Source organism: Larimichthys crocea, chromosome III (assembly GCF_000972845.2).
Source record: "Larimichthys crocea isolate SSNF chromosome III, L_crocea_2.0, whole genome shotgun sequence".
Taxonomy (NCBI): Eukaryota; Metazoa; Chordata; class Actinopteri; family Sciaenidae; genus Larimichthys; species Larimichthys crocea.
In genome coordinates, this window is record NC_040013.1 from 23,235,712 (window position 1) to 23,249,181 (window position 13,470).

Genomic DNA, 13,470 nt, shown 5'->3' on the forward strand with positions numbered 1-13,470 from the left:
ACGGACTTTCACTCAGGTGAATGGAGTCTCTGTTCGTACGTCTGTTCTCACACTAACTTTGTACTCCAGGTACGATCATCCACGAGAAGCATGTAACGCTTCACAGCACTACACCACCAACTATTTCAGCTGGTTTTAGTGAAACTGGATCATATTTTATGGAGGAAATGCTTTCTGGTTTTCCCCTCTCATGTCCTCTCTGTGATTTACAGAGTTTCCTGATGGACAGTGAAGTAAACAACAGCCAAATGTAGCTGCTGTTAGCTCAGTTTGTTATTATGTTATTATTATGCAAAGTGAATGAGTGCAAACCCTCTTCTATTTCAGCTGGGTAGCATCCATTTACATCCTGCGCACGTCACTCCAGATAAATAATACATAAGACTGAGTTGTTGCCGTTGTTACATGTTTGTCGTGGCTCGTTATGTGAAAGCGTGTGAATTGGATGTTTTACATGACGTTTGCATGATTTCTGACATTTGTAGTTGTAGTTCTTTGTTCTGGCACATAAACTATATCGTAACACTGAACGATTGTTGTTTTGGCTTGTGCTCAAATTGCACTATACATATGTTCAATTTAATACTAATTTCGGACAAGATCTTTCAGTGGCAGATAGGAATCGGGGGAAAATGGACTTCCTGACTGGCAAAACAGAGTGCATCTTAAAAAGTCATGCAGGTTATCGGCTTTTAATAACCCCGAGCTGAGAACTTCTGAGCTGAGAAGTTCACATCAGTCTTAAAGGTCATTGAAGGAAAAGTAAAAAATCAGCGACTGAAGTAGAAGCTCTCAGGGGCGAAAAAAAAGAGGCTGCGTTTATTCTCACAGATTGAAAATATCTGAGAGCGTACAGTGATGAATCTGTCCTTTACAGTCACCGTAGTTTCCAGCATGCTTTAGACCGAGCAAATCATTGATTTAAAATTCAAAACAGAAGCGTTGACTGATTTCTGCCGAGGGAAACGAGCCCAGCTGTGTATCCCCACCACGATTCTGCTGGCTGCACACCTGAGGCTCATTTTGAGCAGGATTGCGACTGATGAAGATAATTAGCCATCATGTTTTTTTGTGTGTTTTTTTTTCAGAAGTGTGAATCAGTGCTTAGAGCGTTGATGACGATGACGGAGGTTTGACTTTAAGTCAGATTTTGATTTTCTACTTAAGTCCTCCTGAAATTGTTCCCCCACCCCCCCCTGCTCGCATTTCATCCTCCTCACTTCTGGTATGCAGGTAATGACACATGAAAGCTGCTTTCGCCACACAACTTTTTCCTTGGAAAATGGCAAAATTATTTCTTTAGAACAACATCTGCAAGGGCAAAACTGCATGATGGGGCGGGGGATACAGAGACGGGTGGTGACTCTGCAAAGGGTGAAAAGCTGTTGCTAGGGGATACGGACCGGGGGCATCCAGGAGAGGGATGGGGGATGAGGCGTAAAAAGAGGGAGGGAGAGGGGGTGGTGGTGGTGGTGGTGGAGGAGGCGGCGGAGGTGCAGAAGGTGGACTGAGAGTGAAAGGCGAGAGATGTGGGGAGAACGACGGGAGGAGGTGAGGGTACGAGTGGACGGGGAGGTGCGACGGAGGCGGGAGGAGGGAGAGGTGATGCTGGATGATGGTGTGATGGAACGAGAAGGAGGAGGAGGAAGAGAGGGAAGGCTGGAGGAGGAGGGGAGCGTGGAGGGGGATGCAAGGCGGAGGGAGTGTCTGAGGGAAACGAGGCCTCTTCTCTGGGTAGAGATGTTCAAAGTCCATCTCCATCCTTCTCTCCCTGTCCTCCTTCTCTTTCTCCTTTCTCCTCACCCACTCCTTGCCCCACTCCTCCTGCTTCTCCTTTACCCTTTTCCTCTCCATCTGTTTCTCCTCCTCCTCCTTTCTCTCCTTCTCAACGTCTCTCTCCTCCTCCGCTCGCTCTGTACGTACACTCATGAGCGCAACAGCTTCCGTCACATCCGGGGCATTAACAACTCGAGCACAGTGATTACAATCAATGACATGATTACTGTTAAAATGATCACGCTGACCACTGTCAGTGCCATCACAGCCGCTTTGATCAATACATGTGTGAGTTTTGTGCTGTGGTGCATCCTCCTCACTGAGCCCACTTTTGGTATCAGTCTGGTTCTGACATGTGTTCTCGCCTCTCTGAGCTGCTGTTTTCTCATTCTCTGTTTGCTTGTTCTCATATCGACAGTGGTTAGCGTGTGCATCATTAGTGCTACAGGTGCAAACGTCTTTTGAAAGTGAATCCACAGGTGTGTCCACGCCGTTACGGGTAGGTTTGTCACTGTCCACAAGATCAGGAGGATGATCCTCGTCTTTGTCGCAAGGATTGTCAGAATCGTCGCGCGTCTCGTTGCTGTCGAGCGTTTCATCACACCCGCTGTGGTCACTCGGTGTGTTACAGTCACTGAAAGGTTTCTCAGTCCTGTTTCCGTCGCCTCCAGACGGATCAGAGCTTAATGGACTGCAGTCGTTGGCATTGCAGTCGCCGCCTTCGCTGTCATCGCAGCGGCAGCAGTTATTCAGTTTGTCTGTCGTGTCGCAACTAAATGTTCCCTCGCTGCTATTTATGTTATGACACGGACATTGTTTTGTCCTGCAAAGAAAGTGGCAATCAGCGTTCATCTCCGCCTTGTTGCCTTTTGAACTGCACTCAGCTGCCAGAAGTGTCTCAGTCTCGTTGCTCTTGAGTTCAGGCGCCTTTGTGGCGTCCTGCATGCAAGAGGCCTCGTCTACGCCGAGGTTAGCGGTCAAGCCAACAGATGTTCTGTCCTGTCTCTGCTCACAAGCCACTCTCCTCGCTTGTCTCCTTCCTCTTTTCCGTTTCTTCCTCGGCGATTCCCCAGACTCCGGCGATTCCCTTGTCCTCTTGCCGCCTGTTACCGCGCTCCTCGACATCACTTCCTTTGAAATCACATCGCCGGGGAGTGTCATCTCCGCGAAGGCTGATCTAATTCTCAGTTGTGTTTCCGTCTGTTGTGCAGAGCAGCATGGGGCTGGGCCTGACACCGGATTGCTGTGTCCTGCAGGTATGGTTTGTCTTTGACTACACGCTGCTTCCCTAAAGGGAGCAGGGACAAGGCTAATCGCTGGATCACATGCCGTTTCCCTGCGAGGTGTAGGAACAAGACAAATTTCTGGCTCTGGCGCTGCGTCTCCACGGGGAAAAGAAACACCGCTAATCACTAGGTTACACACGTTTTCTTCAGCATCCTGAACAGCTCTTATCTCCGTCTTCCTCGGATTCCTTTGCCCTTCCTCCTTCCCCGCTTGTGTATTTCTGTGCATCTCCCCCGTCTCTCTGTCATTCTCAGCCGGGTCGGGCGTAATTGCAGGACAGCATGGCATCTGTATAACAGACCCAGGGACGGAGCTAATCACTGAGTTACATGCTGCACCCCTGCAGAGGAGCTTTCTGAGTCCCTGGCCCCACCCGGAGGCTGATTGCTGGGATTGATGCTGGCTGGCCTCCCTTTTCACCTGCAGACACAGCTGGTTACACCGATTACACCGATTCATGGGAAGATTACTTAATAGCTCTCCTCTCTTGTCATTTCTACCTGCCCTCTCTCGCTCCGTCTGATCTCCTCTTATCCTTCTCTCTTCCGCCCTCATCCTCTTTTCTCTTTCTCCTACCAGCCGATGCGCTGCAAGATTACTTAATAGCCCCTTTTCTCTCCTCTCCTCTTTCTCCGTGCCCTCTCTTCTCAGCCTCTCGTCTCCTCTCCCTTCAAACACCTGATTCTCTGAAAGACTGCTTATTATCCTCCTTACCCTCTCTGAGTCTTTTCTGTCCGTCTCTTCTGCTCTTTTCCTCCTCCCCCTCTTCCTCATTCCTCTCCTCACCCCTCCCCTCCTCTTCCTCCTCCTCCTCCTCCTCGCTGTGTTTTGAAGGCCTAGCGTCGGCGCAAGGTGGCATTCTGTGGAAACGGGAACGAATTTTAAAGCGGTTTCATCACGGCAGCTGCAGCGGTCCGGAACTGCACCACGGCCGCTACAGTGAGCTGCAACTTCCATAGGATTTCCTGCCTGTCGTCCTTCATCCTCTTCTTCCCTTTCATCTATCTTCCCTTCCTTTACTTCCTCCATAACTTCCTGCCTCTGTTGGCAGTCGGGTTGTTTGATCACGGGCGGCTTTACTCTCTCCCTCCCTTCCACCGGTCCTCCTTTCTTTTCCTCACCTCCTTCCTTGGCTCTGTTATGTGCTCTGAAGTCGTACAGGAGAGGGTTGATGCTATAGGAGATGGAGGGCGACGTCTTTGTGTAGCTGACCATCTCCGTCGGCCAGAGAAGGACTCTGCTACCGTCTCGGCTCAGCACGGGACAAAACGGCTCTTTGGGACGACATGCAGGCAAAGAAGTTGATTTTTTCGCCCAGTTTGATGTAGCAGTGTTTGATTCTTTGGACTGTGATTGGACTGAAGACTCTTTGATCGCATTTAGAACACCAGAAAGTGATTTTTGAGGCTCATTTCTTGTGGGACAAAGCAAATCTTTCAATTCTCGGGCATGGTTCAGCTCCACATTGTCATGGGTTTCAGCCTCGCTGCCTCCACATACTGAATCTTTAGCAACAACTGTGCTTACACTGTCAGAATCATGTCCTGATATCCCACTGTTGAAATAAACATGAGCTCCAGTCCCACTTTCACTGCTGACTTGGGCTCCAGTCCCATTGTCATTACATAAGGAAAGCTGGGCTCCATTCCCACTGATAACAGAGTCCTCAACTCTGATCACATTGCGATTACATAAAGAAACCTGGGCTCCAGTCCCAGAGTGTCCTCCAGTTCCCCTCTCAGTAGACATATTGGCTCCAGCCTCAGAGTGATGGATTGCAGTTTTACTGTCCACACTGCACTGGTTTCCAGTGTCCCAGTGATCCACACCTACATTTTCCACGTCTGCAGATACCGGAGATTTAAGCCGCTGATCCGCAACTTTCTCCGCCAGATCTTTGGCTCTGTCATGCACTGTCACACCTTCTTGCTTCCCTGACAAGCCGGAGCCTCGCCCGGCTTGGATGAAGACGGCAGCTGATTGGTGGAGGAGGACACAGCTCCTTTTGGGGAGCGAGAAGGACACAGGGCGGACCCTGCTGGGGACAGATTGGACGTCTGAGACTCCGACTGGTCCACACACTGCTCTGCTACTGTTGATGCTGATGTCTGTTGAGTTAGAAATGGCGGCGGCGGTGGTGGTGATTTTCTTGCTAAAGTTGGCCACGGTAGTTTTGTTGAAAATGGAGCCATTAGTGGTGGTGTTAGTGGCAGTTGTTGGGATGTTATTGGGAGTAATGGGGTTGCTTAAATAATGATGAGCCCAAGGGATCTTGTTAAAATGGCTGGTTTTGGTAGAAGAGTTGATATTTGTGTTATCAGTGTTCATGATGTTGTTGTTGTTGTTGGTGGTGGTGATGGTACTGGCCGTAATGGCCGTGGCTGTCAGGTCATTGTAGTCCATTTGGGTCTTGTTGAGGATGCAGGATTCAGCAGCAGTAGTCGTCGTAGTGTTGTTGGTGTCCATTTGGCTGTACGCCCATTGTGTGTTGCTCAGGAGTCTGGTTTCCAGTGCAGGGTCCAGGGGAAGGAAGGGCTGGATCAGCTGGGTTTGAGGCTCTAGATGGAGAGGAGAGACGGAAGGATTAAGGCAACTGACATTGGTTAAATTTACATGCAAACCATAACAGGATTATCTGTCTAACCTGACTATAAAGAACAGAGTAGGAAAGGATACATGTAGAAGAATAGCATTCATTTTTTAAGATTCCCCATACAGTAAGCTCCTTATGCATTTATTCAGCACTGTGGCTCCTCACCATTCCTCTTTTGTTGCTTTTAACATACCTGAATTTGATGTATAGGTGTAGGATGGATTTAAGAAAAAAACATAAGCACGGAGATGAATGTGTGTCTCACTTAGAAACGGGGTAAAAATAAGGTTAAGAATTTTTATTCTAACATGTAATATCCATTTTTATACATCCAGTTTGGAGCACAAGATGCTGGCAGACATTCGTCTGTCTATACATCAGTGTGAGAGATGATTCAGACCATTATTTCTTAAGTGAAGGTTTAAAGATGACTCATAACTCATAAAGGTGATCCATAATGTGCCTTCTTCTAACACCAGAAACCTCCTTTTGTTAAATATTTGAGTTTTTGAAGGGGAGCATACAAATGAATTATTACCTTTTCAATACTAAATGTGAAAATACATTAAACACTCTGAGAGGGGATCGACTTTAAATGCAGTTTTTAAACTTTCCCATCGGTTTCAACTTTAAAATGAGAAAAGAAAACTTTACCGCGAGCTGTGTACTTTCAGAAAACCTGGGGTGACAATTGATTGTATCTTTGAAACCACAGGTATGCTGCTGCCAAATTTCATGTTATGCTGTCTTTTATTTATTTATTTATTTTTTAAAATCTATCTTACACCCTAAAATTCACTTGAGATGGACTGAAGAAGCTGATATCACCTCCTGAATCAGAACAAATTCAGACTGAGTGGCAAATTTAACTGGAAAATATTCTTATAACTGTATATTCACACACTGACTTTTATACACTTGGCAGTTTATTAGAACACCTAACTAAAACTAATGTAGTCCAATGCAGCAGCCCTGTAATAAATCATACGGTATGGTTTTTGTTAAAACTGCTTTAGAGGTGCGTTGATTCAATTTCATTGGAGGATATAGTTTGTGGTGCTGCTGAGCTGCATTGCGTTATACTGAGAGGAAAGGAAAGAAATTAAACAACACAAACTTTAGTTTAAGACAGGTGTAATAAACTAATAACTGAGTGCAGCCTTCTTTGGCATATCTTAGTTTGAAAAGTAATAAATCAATAATAAAAAGTAGAAATAAAGAAATAAAGGAATACAGGGTATAAATAAAAACACAGGATACAGGAAATAAAAGAAAGATGTGACCAATGTGTCGGATTTAATGCAATCATTTTGTCAATTTGGCATCAATATAATCCGTAAAGATAAACTGTACTTCTGTACAAACTTTTCATATTTTAAGTTTTGAATCACAGCTGTGCAAATATTCAGTATAACAGCACTCCCTCTCGTGTGATATTGCTTTACTAGGCAAAATCAGTTTATTATCTCTATACAGTAGAATAAAATAAACAATGATGATAATAAATAAGTATAAATAATAAAATACACTGCATAAAAGCCACAATGAGTAACATCAATATGATCATATGACAAAAGACGTTTTTGATTTGTTCAATTTCACCAGTTTACAGCACCGCAGGAGCCCGAGAGGGATGAATCATACACGACGAGACTATATTCTGCTTTAATCCCTCATATTAACCATGTTTACATTCTTTCCTTCACTTAACCCTTCGCCCTGTAAAGCAACAGAGCAAAGCTTCTTTGTCTCACTCTGAACTAAACTACTCCTGCTGTGCAATCAAAGAACAAGCGCCGCGGCGCGCAGAGGCTTCTCAGCGTTGACGGCAGTTATGTCAAAGCCTACATGCCGGCTCTGAAGCTACACCCAAAACCCTTAGCACAACATTGAGGGAATGTATTTTAGACGTCCACTCCTCCTGTCTAACCATGCCCTATCTCTTCTGTGGAGCTGTTTACACTGCAGCAGAGCGGGGTTATATAATTTTGGGTGAATACAATAGCTTCTTTTATTCTGGGGCTCTATATTCACTGAAAGGTCAGCGCTGTCAAAAGCGGTATGCAGTTGGTCAGTGGTAGGCATTTGTGCGACAAAGTTCACCATGCAAAACCTCTGTGCTGATTTACTGCAGTAGAGAACTTCTTCCCGAAACTATAACCGCTCCTTTGTGTGCATTTTACATCTTCTGCAAAGATTTCACAGCTGTTCATTTTCTTTTCTATAGTCCGCTGTTAATCAGGATGCTACAGCAACGCTGCAGCAGCAGACCACGCACTGATTAATCCCTCAATATCAAGACTGATATCTCCATAACCAAAACCAAACACATGCTCATAAACTATTCAAGCAGCTGGGTACATGGCTTTTAAGCAGATAAGAGTGCTTACTTGTTCCCAGTGTGGCGCTGCCTGTATGGATGTCGGCCCAGTTCTGCACAAAGTCTGGTCGGGACTGGTCTGCTGGTTCCACTGCCACTGTGGTGGACCGGAACATGGGACCAGAACCTGGAGCACTAAGAGGTGGAAAGGAAAGGGAAGGAAAGGAAAGGAAAGGAAAGGAGGAGGAATGGAAGATGACAAGTGTAGAGAATGATGGGAGGAAAGAAGGAAAGGATAAAAGGAAGAATAAAGAAGGGGATGAGAGAATAAGAGGGTGAAAGGGGACAAATGAAAAAAGGGAGGAGGGGAAGAAAAGAAGAGAGAGGAAGAAGGGAAAGGATGAAAGCAAAGGGGATGAAAGAAAACAAATAGGGACCAAATTAAAATGGGAAGAAGAGAGGAAGGAAAGAAAGGTACAAAAGGGGAAAATGGGAGGAGGACAGGATGAAAGGAAAGAGGAGGAGAAGACAAGAGGACAGTGGGGATGAAGGAAAGCAAACAAAAAGGAAAGGAAGTGGAGAAAGGATGATGAAGAGGGGAGGAAACGAGGAGACACATGATGATAAGAATGAGAGGAGAATAAAAGAGGAATAGGGAGTGGAAAGGATTGCAAGAGGAGAGAAGAGAAAGGGGAAGAGAGTAAAAGAGAAAAAGAAAAGGATAAAAGGAAACAAATAAAGGATGAGAGGATGAAAAGGAAGCAATGCAATGAGAAGATGGGAGAGGAGGTGACAAAAGGAAGTAGGAGAGGAGGACAAGTGGAAAGCAGAGATGAAAAGAAATAAATATAATAATGAGAGGAGGGAGTAAGGAAACAAGTGATGATGAGATGAAGAGGAGAGTAAAAGAGGAATGAATAAAGAATGAGAGATGAGGACAAATGGGAACAAATTAAAAGAGTAGAGGGGGGAGGAAATGAGGACAAGAGGATAGTAGGAGAAAGGAGAAGGAAAAAGATGAGGAGGAAACGAGGAGACAAGTGATGATGAGAAAGAAAGGAAAGGAAAAGGAATGGATGAATGTAAGGGAAGTAGGAGGAGAGAAGAAGAAGGGTAGGAGAGGATGAAAGTAGAAGAGGAAAGAGGAGTACAGGAGAGGACATAGGAAGAGGAGAGGAAACAAGGAGTCAAGTGTTGAGGAGAGTAAAAGAGTGAAATAAAAAAAAGGGAGAAGAGTACGGAGGACAAGAGGATAGTGGGGATGAAAAAAGGAAACAAGGAGACAAGTGATGATGAGAATGAGAGGATGAAGAGGACAGATGAGAGTAGAGGAGGGAGGAAATGTGAGGAAAGGATGGAAGGAAAAGAGGTGACACAGGAGTATCGGAAAGGATTAAAAGTAAAAGAATAAAGAAGGAAGAGAGGAGACAAGGAGACAAGAGGTGAGGCGGGGCGAGAGGATCTGAAATCCAGCTGAAAATCAATTAGACCATGCCTCTCCTCTTTTTCTTTGTGCCAGGAGCCAAACTGCATTGTTGCAAATCTGGAAACGGCAGTGACAGCCGATACTGATACACGGCTTTGTGAACAGCGAGTGGGTTCAGCCGTCACGACGTGATTGGTCAGAAGCACTTTATCGCAGGGCTGATTATCCCCATTAAGCACAGCGAGATGCATTTTATTGGTTGCTGTGCCAACGCTCGGCGTAACCAGGGAGCTAGTTACTGATCTGTCTCTTTTTTATTTTTACTCATGCACTCAATAAAGTGCAACAAACATATCAGTCAGCACATAATGTGTTTTTATATGTGGGCCTACGACGGTCGGCAAGCAGACCTACACTGAAATTCTCACTTTCATGCATGGATTAAGAAGTCAGGGATGTTTGATCGTTTCTTCAGGGACCACTTCCTGCCGGAGACGTGGGTGTCTTCAGGTTTTGACTCGCAGCTCTGAGCTCAAATTTCGCATTCATGCGCTATCGTATGTATTTTTGAGGGAGCCAAATTCTGCTTTTGGTAGCTTGCCAGATGAACTCTTCCTCATAACATGTTTTCAGCGAGGAGCAGCAGCCAACTCCACATCATCTGTTTCCAGACCTGTTTGTTTGTTTATCATTTGTCTTGCAGGGTCTTTTTTTTTTTTGTAAGACAAACAGCACGTGATTGCAACACTGTTTGGCAGCCCACTTGAAAGTCCCAGATGTCGGAGCTTCCCAGCAGCACATGAACACACGGAGATGTGTAGATCTTTCAGCAACATTAACACACAGCTGTAAAATAACTTTGACACAGCATGATGTTCCCTGTAATGGATTACCCCTCTGAGGCATGTTTGTAATCTCTGAAATGATGCGCATGGCACTCAGCGGCTTAATAATGTACTAATGTAATAATGTTGACGTGTTAAAGTAGGGAAAAAATACAGGTGTACATAGCAAAATTTCGGTTCAGGATCCTGTCAAGGCTTACTGGGACGCTTGAATAGAAGAGAGACATCATTAACATCATTAATGACAACCTGTATGACTGTGGAGAAAGGACTTCTGACACAACCTCCTCTACTTCCAGGATGCATGAAGCAAAGTCCAACAACAACAAGTGTTTGAAATAAACTTTGACATGTGTTTTTTTGTTGTTCTGGAGCCCCAAAATAAAACCTGAACTGCCTGACCAGAAAAAGCCGACCAGCCAAAACAATTACTATCACCACCAGAGTGCACGGCAAGGACTTTTTCAGTGATTTCAAATGATTTGCATGCCTATATATAAACATCCAGCAGATACAAAGAGGCATTGGCATTAACTTGGGAGTCGTGTTTCAGGTCATCTGATGAATGTAAGTTTAATATTTGCTCTAAATTTTGCCTCTGTTTTGGTCTCCACCAGCATTTAGCGTACAGCTGCTGGAATCCAGGTTGACGAGAGTGGCAAGAAATAAACGATGTAAGTTTTTTTTTTTTTTTTTTTGGCCTTTTATGCCTTTATTGATAGTACAGCTGAAGATAGACAGAAAGCAGGGGGAGTGACACGCAGTAAATTAGCTGTCCGATGCGGGATTCGAACTGGGACTAGCTGCAGCAAGGACTATAGCCTCCACACACGGGGCGGCTGCTTAACCCACTATGCTACCGACTGCCCCCAAATAAACGATGTAAGTTAACGGATGCTCAGCTTTGCTTCTAATATTGTCCTGTGGCCACAAGGAGAAATAGCCAAATCTGAGCAAGTTATCAAAGCCTGGCAGGCAAATCTCCTCCGAAACGCTCATGGTAAGGCTTGAAGTTGAGTTGAGACTAGACCGAAATAGCGTTGCAGCCATGACGCAGATGATCCTTCTCCCAGCACAATCATTTTTCACACTGCACTTTGATACGCTCTTTCTTTTCACTTCTAGGCGAGGCAAAACGTGACACTGACACTGGATCCTGTTGTGGATACAGGCTGGTATTTTATTTTATTTGGACTGAGACTGTTCTGATATATTACACCATTTCATTATTCTGACTCATGCATTAATGAAAAAGGCAGGATTTTTACTATTGCAGCTGGTCGAGGTGGAGCTAATTTGCAAATCTCGTGATTTACTCATTTTATTGAGCAATGAAGTTTGTTTTGTCCGACCAAACCAAACCAAATGCTGGAACTATGCAATCGTATTGGCATTTGCCAATTATTATTATTTTATGTGGATCGACTGATTTTAGCTTGACTTAGTGTTAGTAACAATGCTTTAATTCATAACAAAACATCGTTTTATAAGATCTTTGCATGTAAAAACCTAGAATAACTACAGCTGTCAGATAAACGTAGTGAAGTACAATAGTTCTCTCTAAAGTGTAGTGGAGTAGAAGTAGAAAGTAAAGTACCTCAAATGTTACATGCTGTATTTGAGTAAATATACTTTTTCACCGCCCATCCTTTCAGTTCGTTACCGTATAGAGGGGCACGTCACTCACCACTCTCCTGTCCTCCTCTCCTCATCCTTGTGGAGCCTCCTCAGCGCTCTCTCCTCTCTCTTCTCCTCCCTGCGTCTCCTCTGCCTCCTGCAGGCCAGCGCTCTGTAAAACTCCCTCTGTTTCAGCTCCTTGAGGCGCTGAAAGGACAAGAAGGCAGGATTATGATCGTATTATTTTAAAAGGAAGAGGTCAAGGAGGTAAAAGTGTAAAATGTTGAATGAATGAGTTCATCATGCAGCATTTAGCTGCTGTGCCCGTGAGCTGATCTGGCCACTCTGCAGTTTATTATCTGCTCTGTGTGTAAGTATAACATTGTGTATGTGTGTGTGTGTGTGTGTGTGTGTGTCAGCTCTTTGTGTGTTTACATGTGTGTACCAAGTCAGCCAGTGTCAGCTTTAGTAGAGTCCAGACCAGCTTAATTCACTTACTGAGCTCTGTCTGCAAGCTGTCTGCAAGCCGGAGATACTGATACTGAGTATGTGTGTGTGTGTGTGTGTGTGTGTGTCTGTGTGTGTGTCACAAATAATATTAATAATATACCGGTGGGTTCATATCACAGACAGACAGATGACAACAGACAGACAGACAGCGAGGCGGGCAGAGAAACCAACAAATAGATAAACAGACCAAAATAGACAGACAGATAACATACAGAGGCAGACAGACAGATACAAACACAGAGGGACACAGAGAGACGGGCAGGAAGACAGATCAAGTGTGTTATTTTAAAGCCTGCAGTGTAGCCTCAGCATTTCTTAGAAGGTGTACATAGAGTGTGAGGGGTGGACAGGGAAAAGCTCACAATAGACTGCAATCTGATGCCAAAACAACTCAAAAAATCAGACTTAAATCAACACCTTCATGACAGGCAAAGCAAAATGAGCATCATAAGCTTCTTAAGAAATACCTGTTTTTCTTTATTTTATATCATATTATATCCTCCGAAATGTATCTAGTTCTATTTTTATTATGTCCTCTATTTAAGTGCATCTTTTTATGACTCTGTCTGTATTTTCAGCTGCTGTCACAAGCACATTTGCCTATAGGACATGTAAAATAATTACAAAAAACATTTTTAAATGTTGCTGACAGTCACGTGAAAATAAGATTTTCAGGTTGTGCAATCTCTTACACGACAGTCTCTAATAACTGATCTGGGAAAATACCACACATAATGTAATGTTATAGTGAAACAGCAGCGTGACCTTTCAGGAAGGTCTTTAAAATGTCATTTCGTATGTTTCTCCTGCGGTTATAATACTGCCAGTAAAAATAATTGATTGACCACATGACCGAGCTGATCACATGCATGGCTTTTTAGTTTCTCCTGCCTGTTGGAGTGATAAAGTAACATTTATTACAAAGCTGTAAACGTCTCTATTTAAACACAGTGTTCCCCCAAATTAAATGAGATTTAGAGTCTGACAAGTAAACAAGATAATCCGGCCTAACAGTTCTAAAAATTGCACACAAATTCTTTTGAATATCACATATTGTGTCTGCTGGGAGCTGCTTCAGCAGCAATGACTTACAGTA

General features: G+C 44.3%; 1 protein-coding gene across 1 annotated transcript in view; it reads right to left on the minus strand.

Annotated features, from left to right (window-relative positions):
* Positions 1-225: 225 nt before the first annotated feature.
* LOC113745632 (uncharacterized) overlaps positions 226-13,470 on the minus strand; it is a 60,246-nt gene continuing 47,001 nt past the window's right edge. The window contains exons 3-5 of the mRNA XM_027277776.1: positions 11,935-12,071; positions 8,047-8,171; positions 226-5,621 (exon numbers count right to left, since the gene is read on the minus strand). Of these exons, the coding sequence (XP_027133577.1) occupies positions 1,300-5,621; positions 8,047-8,171; positions 11,935-12,071 (4,584 nt within the window). The 3' untranslated portion in view covers positions 226-1,299. The remainder of the gene's footprint in view (positions 5,622-8,046; positions 8,172-11,934; positions 12,072-13,470) is intronic.